Genomic DNA, 16122 nt, shown 5'->3' with positions numbered 1-16122 from the left:
TAGATCGCTCGGATTTGAGAGAAGTGGCTGAGGAGATCGCGGCTGATGACGAGCGGTGGTCTGGTACTCTTTGGCGGGTTTGGCGGATGAAGCTGCTGTTGCGAGGTTGGTCGGAAGTCGCTGGTTTGGGAACAATTTTGGGATCGTGCGAAGTCAATAGTGGAGGGATGATTAGTGACCTGATTTGGTTTGGATTTATGGGTAATCCCAAATCTGCTTTGGGTAGAATGATGGCCAGAACCTTAGGTTGCGAGGTTGGTGGAGCGCTGATGACGGCGGCGACTCGAAATGGGTGGAGGTGCGACAAAGGTGCTAGGATATCAGTGTGGCTAAAACAGTATTGGGCCGGGCTCATAGTTTGGGCCTGCCTTAGGTCCACGTTTATTTTATGTTGGTTAGTTTTATGGCACTTTATGCGAGCAATAAGTCCCTACATCAGTACATTAGTTATGTAGGACCAGTCAGGCCTTGTGCCTGTGTGTGCATTCAGAGTGCCTTGTCTGCCTTAGGTAGGCAGCGAGTCCATTGCTTTGTCAAATGGTCACTACCTCCTAGTGGCAGGGTGAAGCTAAGTGCCGTCGGATCTTATCTCTGGCGGCAACATGGTAGGAAAGCTGTGCTATTGGTAATTTTGCTATGTTGTAATCGAGTTACATATCGAGTTATCTTTCCGTAATGTCACTGCTATGTTAAAGCAAATGGAATAGCCATTAGTGCACTATTTGCTAATTGGTGTTTGAAATCTCTACATATCTTATGTAGAGATTTCTGATATTATTTCGGGACATACTGTAGATGCTTATTGTAATAAGGAGTTTATGTTTAATATCCCCACCTTGTATTTAACAGTTTCATTAATCAAGGATTGAGGGCAGCCGTACAAGCCCTTTATTCAAAAAAAAAAAATCCAAGATTTCAACTTGAAATTTCAGAAAACCAAAACCAATTATTGAAATCTACTTTACCAAATTAGGGGTTAGGGTTCAAAATTTGTATGGTTTTGGAGAAATTTAGTCTGGATGATGCAAATGATCGGTTGAAACAAAAATTGACTGAGCTAAATTAGTTTTAAGATAAAATACCCCCAAAACAAACTCATTTTAGGTTTTGAAGGAAAAAAATTTGGGCGTGCGCTTTCTACACCTTAAGCAGTACTTTTTTGCACTTTTTACGCCTTAAGCTGCCCTTTTTAAAACTTTTGTGCTTTAGCATCAAAACAGGCGCATTTTTACGCTTAAGATGCACACTTTTTAACATTGAATTTTGACTTTTTCTCATTTGATGGTTTTTCTCTTCATTTTGTGTGAATTTTGAGTGATATTATTGGGAGTGTATTCCATGCACTGTCAGTGCATGGGTACTTGCAATATGAATTGATTTAATTTTTTTAATATTAAAATATATAAATGAGTGGATTAGATGAGTAGTTGTTGTTTTTTTAGAGATTAAAATAACCGTCAGTGCACTTGCACTGTCGGTGCATACAATCATCTCCAGATATTATTACGCTATTTTGAAATTGTCGGCCTAAACTATATACAAAAATAAGAGTGATTTTGCACTCCTCCAAAAATGCTTCCCATTTCCAACCATAAAACCGTACTTTCTGTGTTCTAATAAAAAGATTTATTCTCTTTCTTTTGTTTAACACTTATCTGTCCAAGTACTGGTTCAAGTATACGTAATATCTAGAGGAGATTAAAAGCATGCAAGCTATAAGTGAGACAGTGAGTTGCAGAGCAACCTTATAAAGCATACACTAGAAGTTGTCGATATCCAAACCAAAATTATACTATTAAAAATCCTTTTATATATTTACAATGGGTAACCAAGTAATGAAGAAATAGGCACTCTTTTGTACCGAAAAATAAATAAAATTTTCTGTACCAAAAAAATAAAAATAATAATTAAATTGCATCCCAACTACACCCTTATTCATGTAAGCAGAACTGGGCTTTAGCTGGAAAGCCCATTGGGCTTTTTCTTTGATCTCTTTTCCCTACTAAGAATATCCCTTCAAAAAAATCCAAAATATTCTCCAACATAACGTGCATTGACCATTTGCATGTTTGTTGCAATTTCACAGTTTTCACTTTGAGCCAGCGGACTTGGTTTTATCATCCTGCCCACCAAGTTCAACACCATCATCCACATCAATAGTTCTGACCTTGAATCGCTCCAGCCTCATTTCCGACTCGTCTGGTTTGAATTCACGCGACGAGCCAATGCTCAGACTCCTTTGCATGGTCCGAGCCCTGGTCGTCTGAGCCGATTTCACTTGTGATAAAACCAGGTTCAATTTCTTTGCCATCTCGTCCAGAAACTTATCGGGACGCCCCGGAAATATTTTCTTGAACAGCTCGAGTCTTCGGAAATAGAGCTCCCTGAAGAACTCTACCAACGCTAGCAACCTCGGATCAACTAACTTACCAACTTTTGATTGGAATCTGTAGTAGTTTTTTTCACCCACGTCGCTGTAGTTTCTTCGAAGTAAACCGCTTTCTAGTTGTGACATATCATTCTTGGTGCTGAGAAATGATGCGCCGGAGTTTGATGGCTGATCGATTTCTGTAGCATCTACTACTGGATACCCCTCTGGCCTTTCCATGGATATGATAGCTAGTATTATTGGTATTCACGAGATTAAGAGAATATGTATAAGGATGAGATTGATGAGCTGGAGATTAGGATAGCAAATTTGATCAATTTTTTGTTGAAGCGTTTCTGTTTGGTTTTAGGAGGGGACTCATCCACCTACCAATATATAGGTTCCGGCATGGAAACGTGTAGCTTGACTTGCAAGCCATGACTTCGTCATAACTACTAAGCTACGCGTCGCTGATTCGATCCGTTTATTATCTAGAATAGGAGGAAGGCACATAATTGACTATTCAACTTTTAATTTGACTCCTTCTTTGGATGAAAATAAATCACGGCCACACGTCATGAGTCTGATGAAAAGAAGTACCGGGCAAACTCTTAATCGGTGACTATTATTTGGCTGTTTGGCTAGGAATTTTGTTCAGCTGTACTATATCTTGCATTCACAATTCACAAGGTATGTGAAAGATAAAAGTATTCAAAGCCAGTTATAACAGTAACACGCAGATAGCCTAATACGTACAGTCTCCATACAGTTACTTCTATAGTCCCATGGTTATGTTAAGGTAAATAAAATAAAATAAAAACATTTATCAGACTTAAAATCTTCCAAATAACGCTAACTTAAGTTTCCAGATCTTGATTATGCAAGTTCTGTAAGAAGAAAAAGAAAACTCACTTAAATACTACAGAGTCAAGTATTTCATAAAGGTTGAACCTATCAACCATGTGATTTATGAACCACACATACTCACTACCTTCCCTCTGGAGAATCTATCAGGGAGAACCAACCATTTACCATTGCATCCCCGGGTCTCTTCGAATTCTAAACTTTAAAGTTTATACTCACTAATTAAGTAATTATTACGTTTATCCCCCTAATGGGGAGTGCTAGGCTCACACTCAATTGAGCCACACTCAGACAAGTGTCAGTTTCTCATTGCTTTTTACTATTAAATTAAACAATAACAATAAAAGCTACTTTAAATTTATTTTTTTCCATCTCTACCCTTGAGCTATTCAATTTCCAATGTCCCAAATTTACACTTTTTGATATATTTCTTCTGGCTCACACACGCTCACTTTAAAGTTTTGGGGCCGTGACCATTTATCCGATTTCAGCTTAAAAATTGCCCACTTACTCCACTAAGAGTTTTTTAACCTCATTTACCCACTCTAACATCTATTGACAGTTTTGCCCCTATTAATTAAATTAAAACTCATCGATCTCTCTCCTCTTAGACTCTCTCTTCTCCCAGACTCTCTCTCTCTCTGGTGGTTCCCGAACCAGAATTTACTGATTTACTAATCATTAGGATGGTAAACGACATTTACTTTCACTTTTATTGTCATTTCAGCACTTTTAGTGGCTCTAAAAGTTGACTTTTTGTTCGGGTCAAAATTTGAGAAAATATTCTTCATGAAAGTTGTAGAGGACGTTAAACCGAGCGCGTGGATATGTGGTACGTAAAAATCGGAATTCATATGCGAAAGTTATGCCTTAAAATGTGGAAGTTATTGTTCACGGTAACTTTCTATATATATAGAAAGTTACTGTGGTAGGTTTCCAGAAATGGAAACCTACCCCGACTTTCTCTCTCTTCCTCTCCCTCTTTCTCTCTCTTCCTCTCCCTCTTTCCCCCTTCGTTTTGCCGCCGTCCGGCCACCAATTCGCGAGCCCGGGGTGACGGTCGACTCCTCTCATCCTCTCCTATACGCCTGTGGTCGTGGGTTGTCGTGATTTGGCCGGAGAATCTCGAAATCAAGCCAAGAAGATTACTGTAGCAGTTTGTTATTTCCGGTTCTTCTGATTCCGGCCATCTCCGGCCACCAAACCGGCGTCGAAGGTGCGGTTTTTGCCAAGGATCATTTCTCCCCTAGCCTTGAGCCACGATTTGCAGTGTCGAGGTTGAATCGAAGAAATTTCAAATCCTAGGGTTCTTGAATTTTCTGGAAATTTTTCACCGGCCAAATTGGAGCTCTTCCAGGTAAAATTGAAACTTGTTGTAGTTGAGAAAGAGGTTGGGTTTGTTGAGTAGATGGTGCTGCCAAATTTTGGTGGCCATCGGAGGTGGTTGTCGGTGGCACGTGGGGCCCATGCGTTGCCACTGTTGGTGGTGGCGCATGGAGGCGTCTAGGGCAGTGTTTTAATTCCGGTTTTTAGCCCATTAAATTGTATATATGTTGTAGAGCTTGTATGTGAAGTTTGGTGAATTATGGAGGAGTTTGGAATTATTTGTGAATTTCCGAAGTTTGAAGTTTTGTGATTGAATTGTTGGAAATCCGGCCGTTGGATTTCCCTCGTTTTCGTTGTGGAATATGTTAATTGAGGAATTGGTGTTGTGGGAGAGATTTGGGTTGAATTTGAGAAGTAATGGAGATAGGGATTTTCAGGTTTCGTTTAGGTTCGTAATTATTTTATCGGATTGCCGTTTACGGAAATATAATTGTGTACAGGGCAATGCCGCGAGCTACGGTTAAATGAAGGAACTCGTTTGCGTGGTCGCCTAATAGTACTGTGAGTGGACTTTTGTTTTAAATAATGATGCATGCATTTATCTTGAAATTATTGATTAATTTAATTATCATTTTATTTATCGAGCATGATATTTTGTCTTGGATTATAATTTGACATTGATTTTTCATGAGTTTCGGATATGAACTTACTATGCTCGGATTTGGATTTATGATTTAATTTCAGAAATGGATTTTGAGCCTTCGATAAGTATATCCGATATATGACTTTTATTTAAAAGCATGATTTTCGACGAATTATTTCCGAGGTGATTTCCGGAATCATACTACTTATATTATGTTTCTATTCGTCGATTTGAAATTTTATAAGAGATTTTCAAAATTAGATTTCGATGGAATTAGTTTTCGATGGAGATTTTATATATATATATATATATATATATATATTTATTGATGATGATCTAATTATTCTTTTAGCGTGTGGGACACGCTGTCGATTTATGTGACTTTCTACGAGAATTTCCAGGTACAGTTGGGAATCGTACCCGTGTTTTCTTCATTCGTGGGACTTATGGGGAAACCTTACTGATTTTCGATTTTCGTATGATTTTAACCCACCATACCTAGGTCGTCATATTTATTGCTAGCTAGCCTATTAGTACTCCTCCCTGCTTACTATGTGTTCGTGGGTGAGTAAGAGCAGAGCATGGGATGCTCCAGAGTGTGGGACACTCCGACCCGAGCCTGAGAGGCTCCATTCTTTCGTATGGTGAAACTTCTTCCCCATATTTTATCGTTGCTTGACTAGCAGGGCTAGTCCGATTTTCACTGTAGCCAGCGGGGCTGGTCTTATCTTCTTGAGAAACGAGATTTCGGTTTTACGATATAGTTTTCGAATGTGGTGACTAGCGAGGCTAGTCGATTTATCGTTTTGAAATTCTTGGATTTGAAGCTAAATGTGTTTTTCTAATTGTTGCATGCATTGGTTTTTAACGAAATAAATGTGGGAAAGTATGAAATCCTTCTTTTAAATTGTTTATTTTTGTCCACTCATGCTAACGTTTTTCGTCTACTTTCCCCTGGGCCTTTCAGTTTCTAATGCCCAGTTTGCAGGCGAATTAGTGGAGGTCGGGCGTACATGACATTTGAGGCATAGTTGTCACTACTTCCGCAGTGTAGGATCCCTTGATCCTTTACTCTTCTTTTTATATCCCTGTATATAATAGTATTGCTCTGATAACCTTTGGGATTAGTATTGTTGAGTTTTGTGTTTTGTGAAAGTAGAGTTGTTGGTAATTGGGAGCAGGGTGGCTCCAGGAGTATAAGGTTTGTTTGCTTGAAGTGTTTTTGTATGTTTTACAGGTTTTTGGGTAGTCCATTTTAGAGGTGACTCTGCCGAATTTTTGGTAGATTTATCCCTAATGTGGGCCCCACAGGGCCACCTCGGATTTCAGGGTGAATTTCGGGGCAGGTCCTGTCAATAAAAGTGCTGAAATGACAATAAAAGTGCTGAAATGACAATAAAAGTGAAAGTAAATGTCGTTTACCGTCCTAATGATTAGTAAATCAGTAAATTCTAGTTCGGGACGTTACAGCCGGTTTTCACACGGAGAATAAAAAATCAAATCAATCAATTAGAGGTCGATGATCACCTTATGATTGGATCCGATCTTGTCTGGATCGTCGTCGTCGACATTGGAATCGGAGCTGTAGGGGCCGGAATTGAACGGCGACAATGTCGGTTTGTGATTGTGGTGTTGGCGGTTGATTATGAGGAGGAGCTTGTGCTTATCCTCGTCATCAGCGTCATCCGGCAGAGGAGGAGGTGGGGCGTTAGTGTTGCCGCTGCGACAAGTGGCGGGGTGGGCGGGGGCGGCGACTCTAGGGTTGAGGAAATGGGGGTTTTGCTATTGCTGGAGGAAGCGCTTCTAGAGATCTAGAAGCAAAGGTCGGCCCTTCTTCTTTTTAGGAGGGGCTTGATCCCAGCCCGATTCAACTCCACTCCCCTTAAACAACCACGCCCCGACCATTCCTGCACCGGCCTCACACTCCGGTGGGTGCCCAAAGCACTTTTTTTTTTAGTATATTGTGAGCTCCGAGAATGGGGAAGGGAAAAAAAGAAGAAGAAACAAAAGTGAACATGTACAATTGAACATATAAATTGATTATTGGAGGCAATAATATGATTATTGGGAGGCAATAATATACCCCAATAATATGATTATTGGGGGGCAATAATTTGTAGGCCTGAGCTCGGGTCGGGCCGGGGCCAACATTTGGTGAGATCGAGACCGAACCCGAAACAATTGGGCCGGGTCGGTTCGGGCTTTTTCAAAATGGAAACCGACAGAAACCGACCTAAAACGGGCCGGTTCGGTCTTCGGGCTTTTCGGGCCCAAATCCAGTTTCCCAGCTTTATGCAAAATACACACAAAATTGGGTGAAAGGCGAGGTTTGAACCCCCAACCTCCTATACGAAAGCCTCGCTCCCAACCACTGGAGCACAAGACGCTCTCAATATAACTTGTACAAACCACTTATTTATTTCATCATAGCCGGGAGAAATGAAACAAAACAAAACTTAAAACTCCAGAACCCTTTCTCACTTTCTGCTCTCTCTCTTTTCTAGCCGTCTTCTTCTTCTTCTTCTTTTGCCCTTTTTTCTTCTTCGCCAATCCCCATTAATCCATTATGCAGTTCTCTCTTTCTCGCTGAGTGATGGTGTGTGCTACATCCTTTTGATTGATTTTGGTGACTGGGGTGAGTCGGTGAGATAGGTGGGTTGTTTTGACCCATAGTGCTTCTGGCAATTTTGATTTGATGGGGAGGATCACAGGGTTAGGCAAGTGAGGTTTGGGAAATGGAGCGGTATGTTGTTCCAAGGATGGTGCTGCGGGCTATTGTTGCAGGGACTGGAACTTGTTCTCCGATGTGAATCGGTTGAAGTGTTGGCTATGGTTTGGTGATTGGTAAGCTGCATATTTGAGTATGGAGAAGGAGGAGGAGGAGCTGGCTTGGGAGGAGAGTTTCGAGAGGCTGAGATGGAGGGGAAATCGGTTCCGATCGGTCATTCGGTCCCGGAAAATATCAAGCCCGACACCGACCCGATAAACAGTCATTCGGGTCGGGATTTGCCCCAAACCGAAATATTTCTTCTTAAAACCGACCCGATTCGGCCTTTTTGGGTCGGTCCGGGTTGGGTTCTCGATCCTTCGGGTCCTAACTCCCAGCCCTAATAATATGGTTACTGGGTATTATTAGGGGGCAATAAATCCAGACACCGGAATCCGGTCACCAGTCCGGTAGCTTGATTCGGGATTCCGGTGACCGGGTGCTAGATTCTGGTGACTTGTAGCCGGAGTCTGCCACCGGAGTCAGCTGCCGGCCACTAGTCACCGGAGTCCGGCAAGGTCTCCGATGACTACTTTCTCTAAGTGACAAAGAAGGAGAGGGAAAAATTGTCCCAAAAATAAATAAAAATGAATTAAAAAAAAAACTTAATTGGGTATTAGGGAAATAATCTCTTAGAGTGTTTGGGTAAATGGGCAATCTCTTGGAGTGTTTGGGTAAGTGGGGTTAATTAACCCCAAAATTGGGTAAATGATCATTTTCCGAAAAGTTTATACTCACTAATTAAGTAACTATTACGTTTATCTAATACACACTTGGAGAGTATATTATCTCCATATCTGAATTCCGAAGTACAATAAGCCTTTTCCTAGCTGTTGTTGAAAAAAAAAATGCAATTGCACCATATAAGTTGCAATCATTTCAAATGACAAAAACTATACAAGGTCATAAAGTGAGACATACTGAGCATCTTCAACGGCTGAAAAAAAATGGATCATTGTACTTCTTTGTTGGAAATTAAGTTGGCTACAGCTACAGGCTCAACGCCATGTAATCCCCCTTCTAGCTGTATAATGACTTAGGTGAAAATTCTTTAAATTCATGGTCAACGACTGGTATTGTAAAGAAACAATATTGTAAAATTTAAGAAACGCTAAACACCAAAAGAAATTCTTTCAAAAAATAAAAAGTAAACACCAAAAGAAATATATCAAAAGTGTAAATTTGGACAAGGTTTAGCTATAAGATCAAAACACTACTAATTACAAATTAAACAGGACACAAACTGTGCAAAATAACATTGTACATGAAGCTAAAAGCCAAGAGATTCCAAAATAACATTGTTGCACTAAACACTTATATGACATATCCAAAATGCTTTAACAAGAAAAAGTTATTGAAAGAGTAGGATCTAAGTCACAATGAAACCAATAGTACAAAGGAAAATTTTGGTTTGGGATTCTTTGTGGTTTTAGATTTAGGGTTGGCTTGGTTTGTTGTTGGGCTTTTGGGCCACTGTTTGTTATTTTCTATAAGATGTAGGTTAATTTAGCTGCTGTCTATTAGCCTTTTGGGACTAGGGCTTTTACTTCCTTATGCACATCTACATTTGTTGTAAGTTTCTGTTAATGAATTAACTATTTGACCCAAAAAAAAGTCACAGTGAAACCAATAGTACAAAGGAAAATTTTCATCTATACTGACAAATGAGAGATTCCCAGATGCTATTTTATCACTAGGAAGAGAAACACAAGGCAATTACTGGATATAAAGGTAAATAAATTAAGATAAAAAACAGATGATACTAAGATCGGATCTGGAAGTTGTGGGGAAGGAGCGTCTTGAAACATTGAGGTGAATCCGAGCACAAATAAGCTTGGTGCACACAAAGACGATGAACATGGTTGTGATACCCCGGAAATTCGTATTTATTTTCCGAGGATTTTCCGGAATTTAAATTGTAGGTATCGGATGGTTTCGTGGCTCGTGGATAGAGCGGAAGTGTTTCGGGCGAATAATTATTCAGGAAGCGTCATTTAGGGGGGGCGCAAGGGTTGACTTTTTATTCATTGGGATTCTCTGAAATCTTCCTTCATGAAAGTTGTAGAGCGCGTCGATACGAGTTCGTGGACATGCAAAACACGAGAATCGGAGTTCGTATGAAGAAGTTATGGGCTTCGGAAAAACTTTCCATTTTTGTATAAAAGGACGAATTTTTGGGAAAATTGCAGAAAATCCCAGATTTCCCAAAATGGAAACCAGAGCTTTCCTCTTCTCTCCCGAGCCATGTTCAGCCTCCATTTTTGCCGGCGTCATTCTCGCTCCTCCGGCCACCGTTTTCTTCGATTTAAAAGTGGGTTTTGCTCGCCTCAATCCCCTCCTGAGGTCTGTGGAAGGATTGAAGAGAGATTCGAGCTGTGGAGGGAGCTACATCAACTGGAAGTGGCCGCTTTGGGGATGAAATCGCCTTGATCGGAGTTGGAGATTCCGGCCACCTTTGCCGGTGATTCTTGAGGGCTTTTGGAGCTTGGAGGACGTTGATGCTTCCCACAAGGTGACTTGCATCGATTCAACTCGTGGAGGTCGAATTTTGGAATTGAAATTCTAGGGTTCATCGAATTTCAGATGTTGCGAGGTAAATTCTGGCCAAACGGCTATGATTTAGACTTTGTGTTAGTTATGAAAGTTTAAATTGGAGTTGAGACGAAGAACTTTGGTGTTGGGAGTATTGTCAAATTCCGACTTTGGGTAGGCGGCAGCACCGCCACTGTGGGGGTGTTTTCCGGCTGTTTTCGGCCACCTCAGGAATAGTTTCTGTTCTTGAGTTCGATCTACTCGTCGATACGAGCATTTCGATATATTGTTTGTAATTTTTGGAGATCGTATGAGCATGTTAGGGTTTTTACGGTTTCGGACCGTTCGATGTTTCGATCCGTGAGGATTCGAGCTTCCGATCGACTTGTGGTTTTGGCATATCGATCGTAGAAGTATTCCGGAGACATTGGGTGGTCTCGGATGTGGTTTCGCCTCAATTGGCGTCACTTTGGGGATTTTAGTTCAAAACAGGGGTTTCAGACTTAAATCGTTTATGAATTGTTACTAAGTGGAAACCGATTGTGATTAGGTACTTGACGAAGTATTCTTGGAAGGTCGTTTTGTGGGTTGGCTGCTTTGTTCTGTATTGAAGACGTAGCAAGAGTTTCGAGGTGAGTAATCTCACGATGTTCATTCACGAACGGGTTTACCATATTGTCTTGGAGTTATGAGATTAACTGTGACTATAGTTGGTATTAATGGCTTTTCTGTGTCGATGACTATGTGTGTATATATATATATATATTATGGGATGTATATATACACATATATATTCATGTATTAGTGGCTTTTCTGTGTGGATGACTGTGTGTGTGTATATATATATATTATGGGATGTATATATATACATATATATTCATGTATTAGTGGCTTCGTGGTGAATCTTTGTGATGATTGTCATGTAAAGCTTGTGTAGAAATATCTACGTGGATTGTGTAGGAATATCTGTGTGATGAATGCTATCTATGTGATGACTAGCAATGAATCTATGTGATGATTGCTATCTATGTGATGACCAGCGATATCTATGTGATGATTAGTAGGATGATTGCTATCTGTGTGATGACTGGTGATATCTGTGTGATGATCAGTAGGATGACTGGCGATATCTGTGTGATGGTTAGTTGGATGATCGCTATCTGTCTGATGACTGGCGATATCTGTGTGATGATTAGTTAGATAATTGCTATCTGTGTGATGATCAGTAGGATGACTGGCGATATCTGTGTGATGATTAGTTAGATAATTGCTATCTGTGTGATGATCAGTAGGATGACTGGCGATATCTGTGTGAAGATTTGTTGGATGATCGCTATCTATGTGATGATCAGCGATATCTGTGTGATGATCAGTAGGATGATGTCTATCTGCGTGATGATCGACGAAATCTATGTGATGATCAGTGTGATGACAGCTTGGTAGCGGAGTTGAATTGTTATTAAGTTAACAAAGATCGAGAGGACTGCTGTGATGGTTGGGGCTACCTACAGACATCAGAGTGTGAGATTATTATGGTTTGAATTGCTTGACTTAGTGTGACCTCCTGAACTAAATTATATGCATGGGTTACCATGACTTATTTTGCTTGTTTTGAATTGTGATTGCCTTGTTTTCTTCTTGATTTGATTGATTGATGGTTTGATTTATCTTGAAAACCATAGTGGTGACGATTGTGCTCTGTGTGAGGATAGGAAGTTGATTCATTGTTTTCACCTTGATGTCATGTTGATGACAAGGTTCCCAGTGGGAAGGAAATGAGTGTGATCCTTGTGACTCACCATTGTGCGTCAAGGGATTTTTCAAACATTATCTAAGGAGGTTTTGTTTGATGGGGAATTTGTGTAATGAGATGCTAGGTTGAGAATCTGAGCATGTAGTTTAGTCACGAGTTGACCTACGTAAGCATGAGATAGAAGAGTGAAGCAGATGGCTGTAGGTGTGAGATGTATGCTTATCGTTGTTTAGGTTGGGGTGACTTGAGAAATGTGTTTTGCTTTGTGGTTTTGAGTTACTCATACGGGCTTGCAAAAGCTTACCGGGTTTGTTGTGTGGTAACCCGGTACACCATTCCAACAGTGTAGGGGTTATTTCTGCAGGTCAGGTTGATCGTGGCTGATGCTGAGGTAGCGTGCTTGCAGCTTAACGGTAAGAAGTCAATTTTGTGACTTTACCGTTATAAAGACTTCCGCTTGTGGTGAGCTCTGAGGAGCATTTACGTTTTATTTTGTTGTTGACAATTTAATTCGTAAACTCGTGTGTTATGTGTCTCTGTGGAGCGAGTCAATATTAAAATTGTGGGTTCAGGGCATCAATATGTACTTGGGTTAAAAGGGATTAAGTTTCTAAGTATTTTGTATTGATGGCTGAATGTTTCACGTATATATAATTATGGGGTTATATATCGATTTTATTGTGTATAAAATCAGGGGCATGACAATGGTGCTCACCGCGAAAGCAATTACCGTCATCACCAAGTTAACCCCTGACGATATCATACTACTATATCTAAATTTTTCCCACACCACCCATAATTCCACAATAAACACCAAAGTACGTACTAAGTAGAAATAAAAATCAACGCACCCGTCTGTCTCATATTCTTCACTATACTGACCAAGTGGGATAGTCCACTAGTCTAGTGGTAAATGGGTTTTGTCCTGTTGGTATTGCTAGTATTTGTGGTTTTGGGTTTGGGCCAATTGTCATGGACAAGTTAATGTTGTTGACAACTCTGTTGGTGGGAGTATGTGTTTGTGTGAAGGTGGGAGTGAACAGAGGGATGAGGTGGAAACTGTTTTATTGTTTGTGGGAAGAAGTAAACAGAAGAGAAGAATGAAGCCATGGAGGGATTGAGCAGAGCTAGGGACTGAGGCAGCCCATGTATCCAAGTGACTCGGAGAGAAACATATTTTTGTGTGTGTGTGACAAGGATGTTAGCGGAATGCTCAGATCCAAATCAAATCCAGGTGTTGACAGAAGGGATGGGTCTAATATTGAAGACCTCCTAGTGGAACTTAAGTGACTCAACATCTCAACTGGTGGAATCTCATTTTCTTCAAATTAGTTTTTGATCAATTTAGAGTGCGGCTATTACCATTCTGCTAATTACATTCATCGTCCTACAAATTTTTTAATTTATTAAAAACTTAAAATATCTTACTATAAAATTACAATAAAAGACATTATCTTATTAAAAATTACAATTTATCTTTCTTACTCTACAGAACACGTACTTAAACTTCATTTTTAATCTCTTCGTTCATTGTTAAACCTTAATGTTTTCTTACTTAACATTCATCATCTTCAATTGTTCTCATGTTATGCTAAAAAAAAAATGATGTGGATAAATCCAAATAGAAAAAGAATTTGAGTTAAACCACGCATTGAAAAATGGTATTTTGGGTAAATGGGTACTGTAAATGGATGAACTAAGTGAACTTCAGATTTAAAAAATATATGTTGGGTGAGAAGAGAATGTAGAGTGAAAAAGTAGTTAGTAGGGTGGTAATAGCCATAAATTTTTCTTTTTAATTAAAATGGATACCATTAGAATTAATAATAATTGTTAGAGTCTAACGTGTACCTTTATAAGATAACAGGCAAAAAAATTCTAAAATCATATCAAGCAAACGTGACTTGATACACATTTAAGCAAACATACATATCATTTAAGCAAACTTGACTTGATACACGGCGGTAGGCATGGCGCCAACGCCAAGGAGAGTGGCACTTTGGTGTTACAGGCCATGGCCCTAGCTAGGATGCATGGGAGGCCCGTGGGTTCGAATGATACTTTGGCACAACTTAATCCTTGGATCATCGACACTCAAAATCCGTCTCATGAGTATCTTCCGGATTATGGTTATCGTTGGGGGACGCCTCAACATCAGAACCTATTCTGAGAATATAAAGCTATTTGAAAATTACACTAGTGTACATGAGACTTGGGATAGAAACTCCATCATAATTGATGATGTAGTTGCGCATGAGTTTGTTGAGTCCGGTGGTATCGAACCACGCTCCGTCGATAAATGAATGCCAACGTAGAGAAATTTGGCCTAAATGGAAAGATGCGATCTAGGTTAAGTTGGATTCTCTAACGAAAAGGAAGGTTTTTTAGCCAGTGATGCCAACACCTCCTAACATAAAACCTGTTAACTAATGGGTCTTCGTTAGAAAGCGTGGTGAGAAAAAGATATGGTAATCTCGCCTTATGATGCAAGGCTTCACAAAACGCCCTGGAATCGACTACGATGAGACATATTCTCTCGTAATGGATGTCACTGCACTCCACTACCCTGTCAGTTTGGTAGTTTCTGAATAACTGATCATGCAGCTTAGAAATGTGGTCACTACGTATCTCTATGGGGATCTAGATACTGAATATACATGAAGGTTCATTGTGAACTTCATTTACCCAAGTCAAGTGGCTCTAGACCATAGAGCGCGTTTACAATAAGGTTGAAATGCTCACTAAAAGTGACTACTTGATTGGGAAGGGATATGCCCACACGTTTCCATAACAAGTTTTGAATTCTATCACGGTTTATGTTGGACATGATCTTCATTGGAAGCCCTTAAAGAGTTAAGGGAAACTGCTGAACACTTGTAATCCGAGTTTGAGATGAAGGATTTTGGGAGAACACGATTATGTCTCGGTTTGGAACCTGAGCATCGTGTTGATAGATGCTTAGGCATTTTGATAAGGTCAACCTTTCAAGCACCCCCATGATCGTCCGTAGTCTTAATCCTAAAAAGGATGTTCTTCGTCCAAAGGATGGTGACGAAGATGTGCTTGAGGCAGAAGTGCTTAAGTACAATAGGCGCATTATTGTACTTAGCTCAATGCACAAGGCCAAACATCTCATTTGCAGTGAACTTGTTAGCTAAGGTATATCTCTGGCCAACGCGATCCCATTGGATTGGTGTAAAAGATATCCTTAGGTACTTGAGATGTACGATTGATGTGGGCTTGTTCTACCCCTACAGAGAGATGATGGATTCAGACCCATCACACACCAGGAACGCCACCAACACTGGCCTACGTTCACTATCCCCATCCCAAAACAACATGTGTTTTAGATGGTTTTACTGATATTGGGTATCTCTCTGACCCACACAAAGGTGATTCCCAGACTAGTTAAGTGTTCACCATGGGTAAAGACCGTGATATCTTAGAGGTCTGCAGAATAGACCATAGTCGCTGTATCTTCGAACAATCCAAAGATTATTGCTCTACACGAAGTGGTTTGTGAATGTATATGGATTGGATCCATAATTACGCATGTTCAAGAAATTGTGGTTTGAAGTCTACCTATAGATGAGCCTAAGAGCGTATAGGATAATGCTGCTTGTTTTGAACAAATGAAGCAAGGCTACATCAAAAGCAATAACACCAAGCATAATCAGCAACGACAGACTCTCCTCAATATCAAAGTGAACTAGGTTCGATCAAAGGACAGTGTGGCTATCACGCCCCTGATTTTACACACATGAAAATCGATATATATAACCCCATAATTATATATGCGTGAACGTCCAGTCATCAATACAAAATACCTGCCATCTTTTTCCCTTTAACTTACACAGATATTGATGCCC

At 40.1% G+C, this 16122-nt stretch overlaps 1 protein-coding gene across 1 annotated transcript; it reads right to left on the bottom strand.

Annotated features, from left to right (window-relative positions):
• Positions 1-2089: 2089 nt before the first annotated feature.
• On the bottom strand, positions 2090-2608 carry LOC112163693. Its single transcript, XM_024299976.1, has one exon. The coding sequence runs from the start codon at positions 2606-2608 to the stop codon at positions 2090-2092; it is 519 nt and encodes a 172-aa protein (XP_024155744.1).
• Positions 2609-16122: the final 13514 nt, after the last annotated feature.

The sequence above is a fragment of the Rosa chinensis genome, chromosome 1, assembly GCF_002994745.2.
Source record: "Rosa chinensis cultivar Old Blush chromosome 1, RchiOBHm-V2, whole genome shotgun sequence".
In the NCBI taxonomy this organism is placed as follows: domain Eukaryota; kingdom Viridiplantae; phylum Streptophyta; class Magnoliopsida; order Rosales; family Rosaceae; genus Rosa; species Rosa chinensis.
This window is presented reverse-complemented; position numbering and strand designations above follow the sequence as displayed.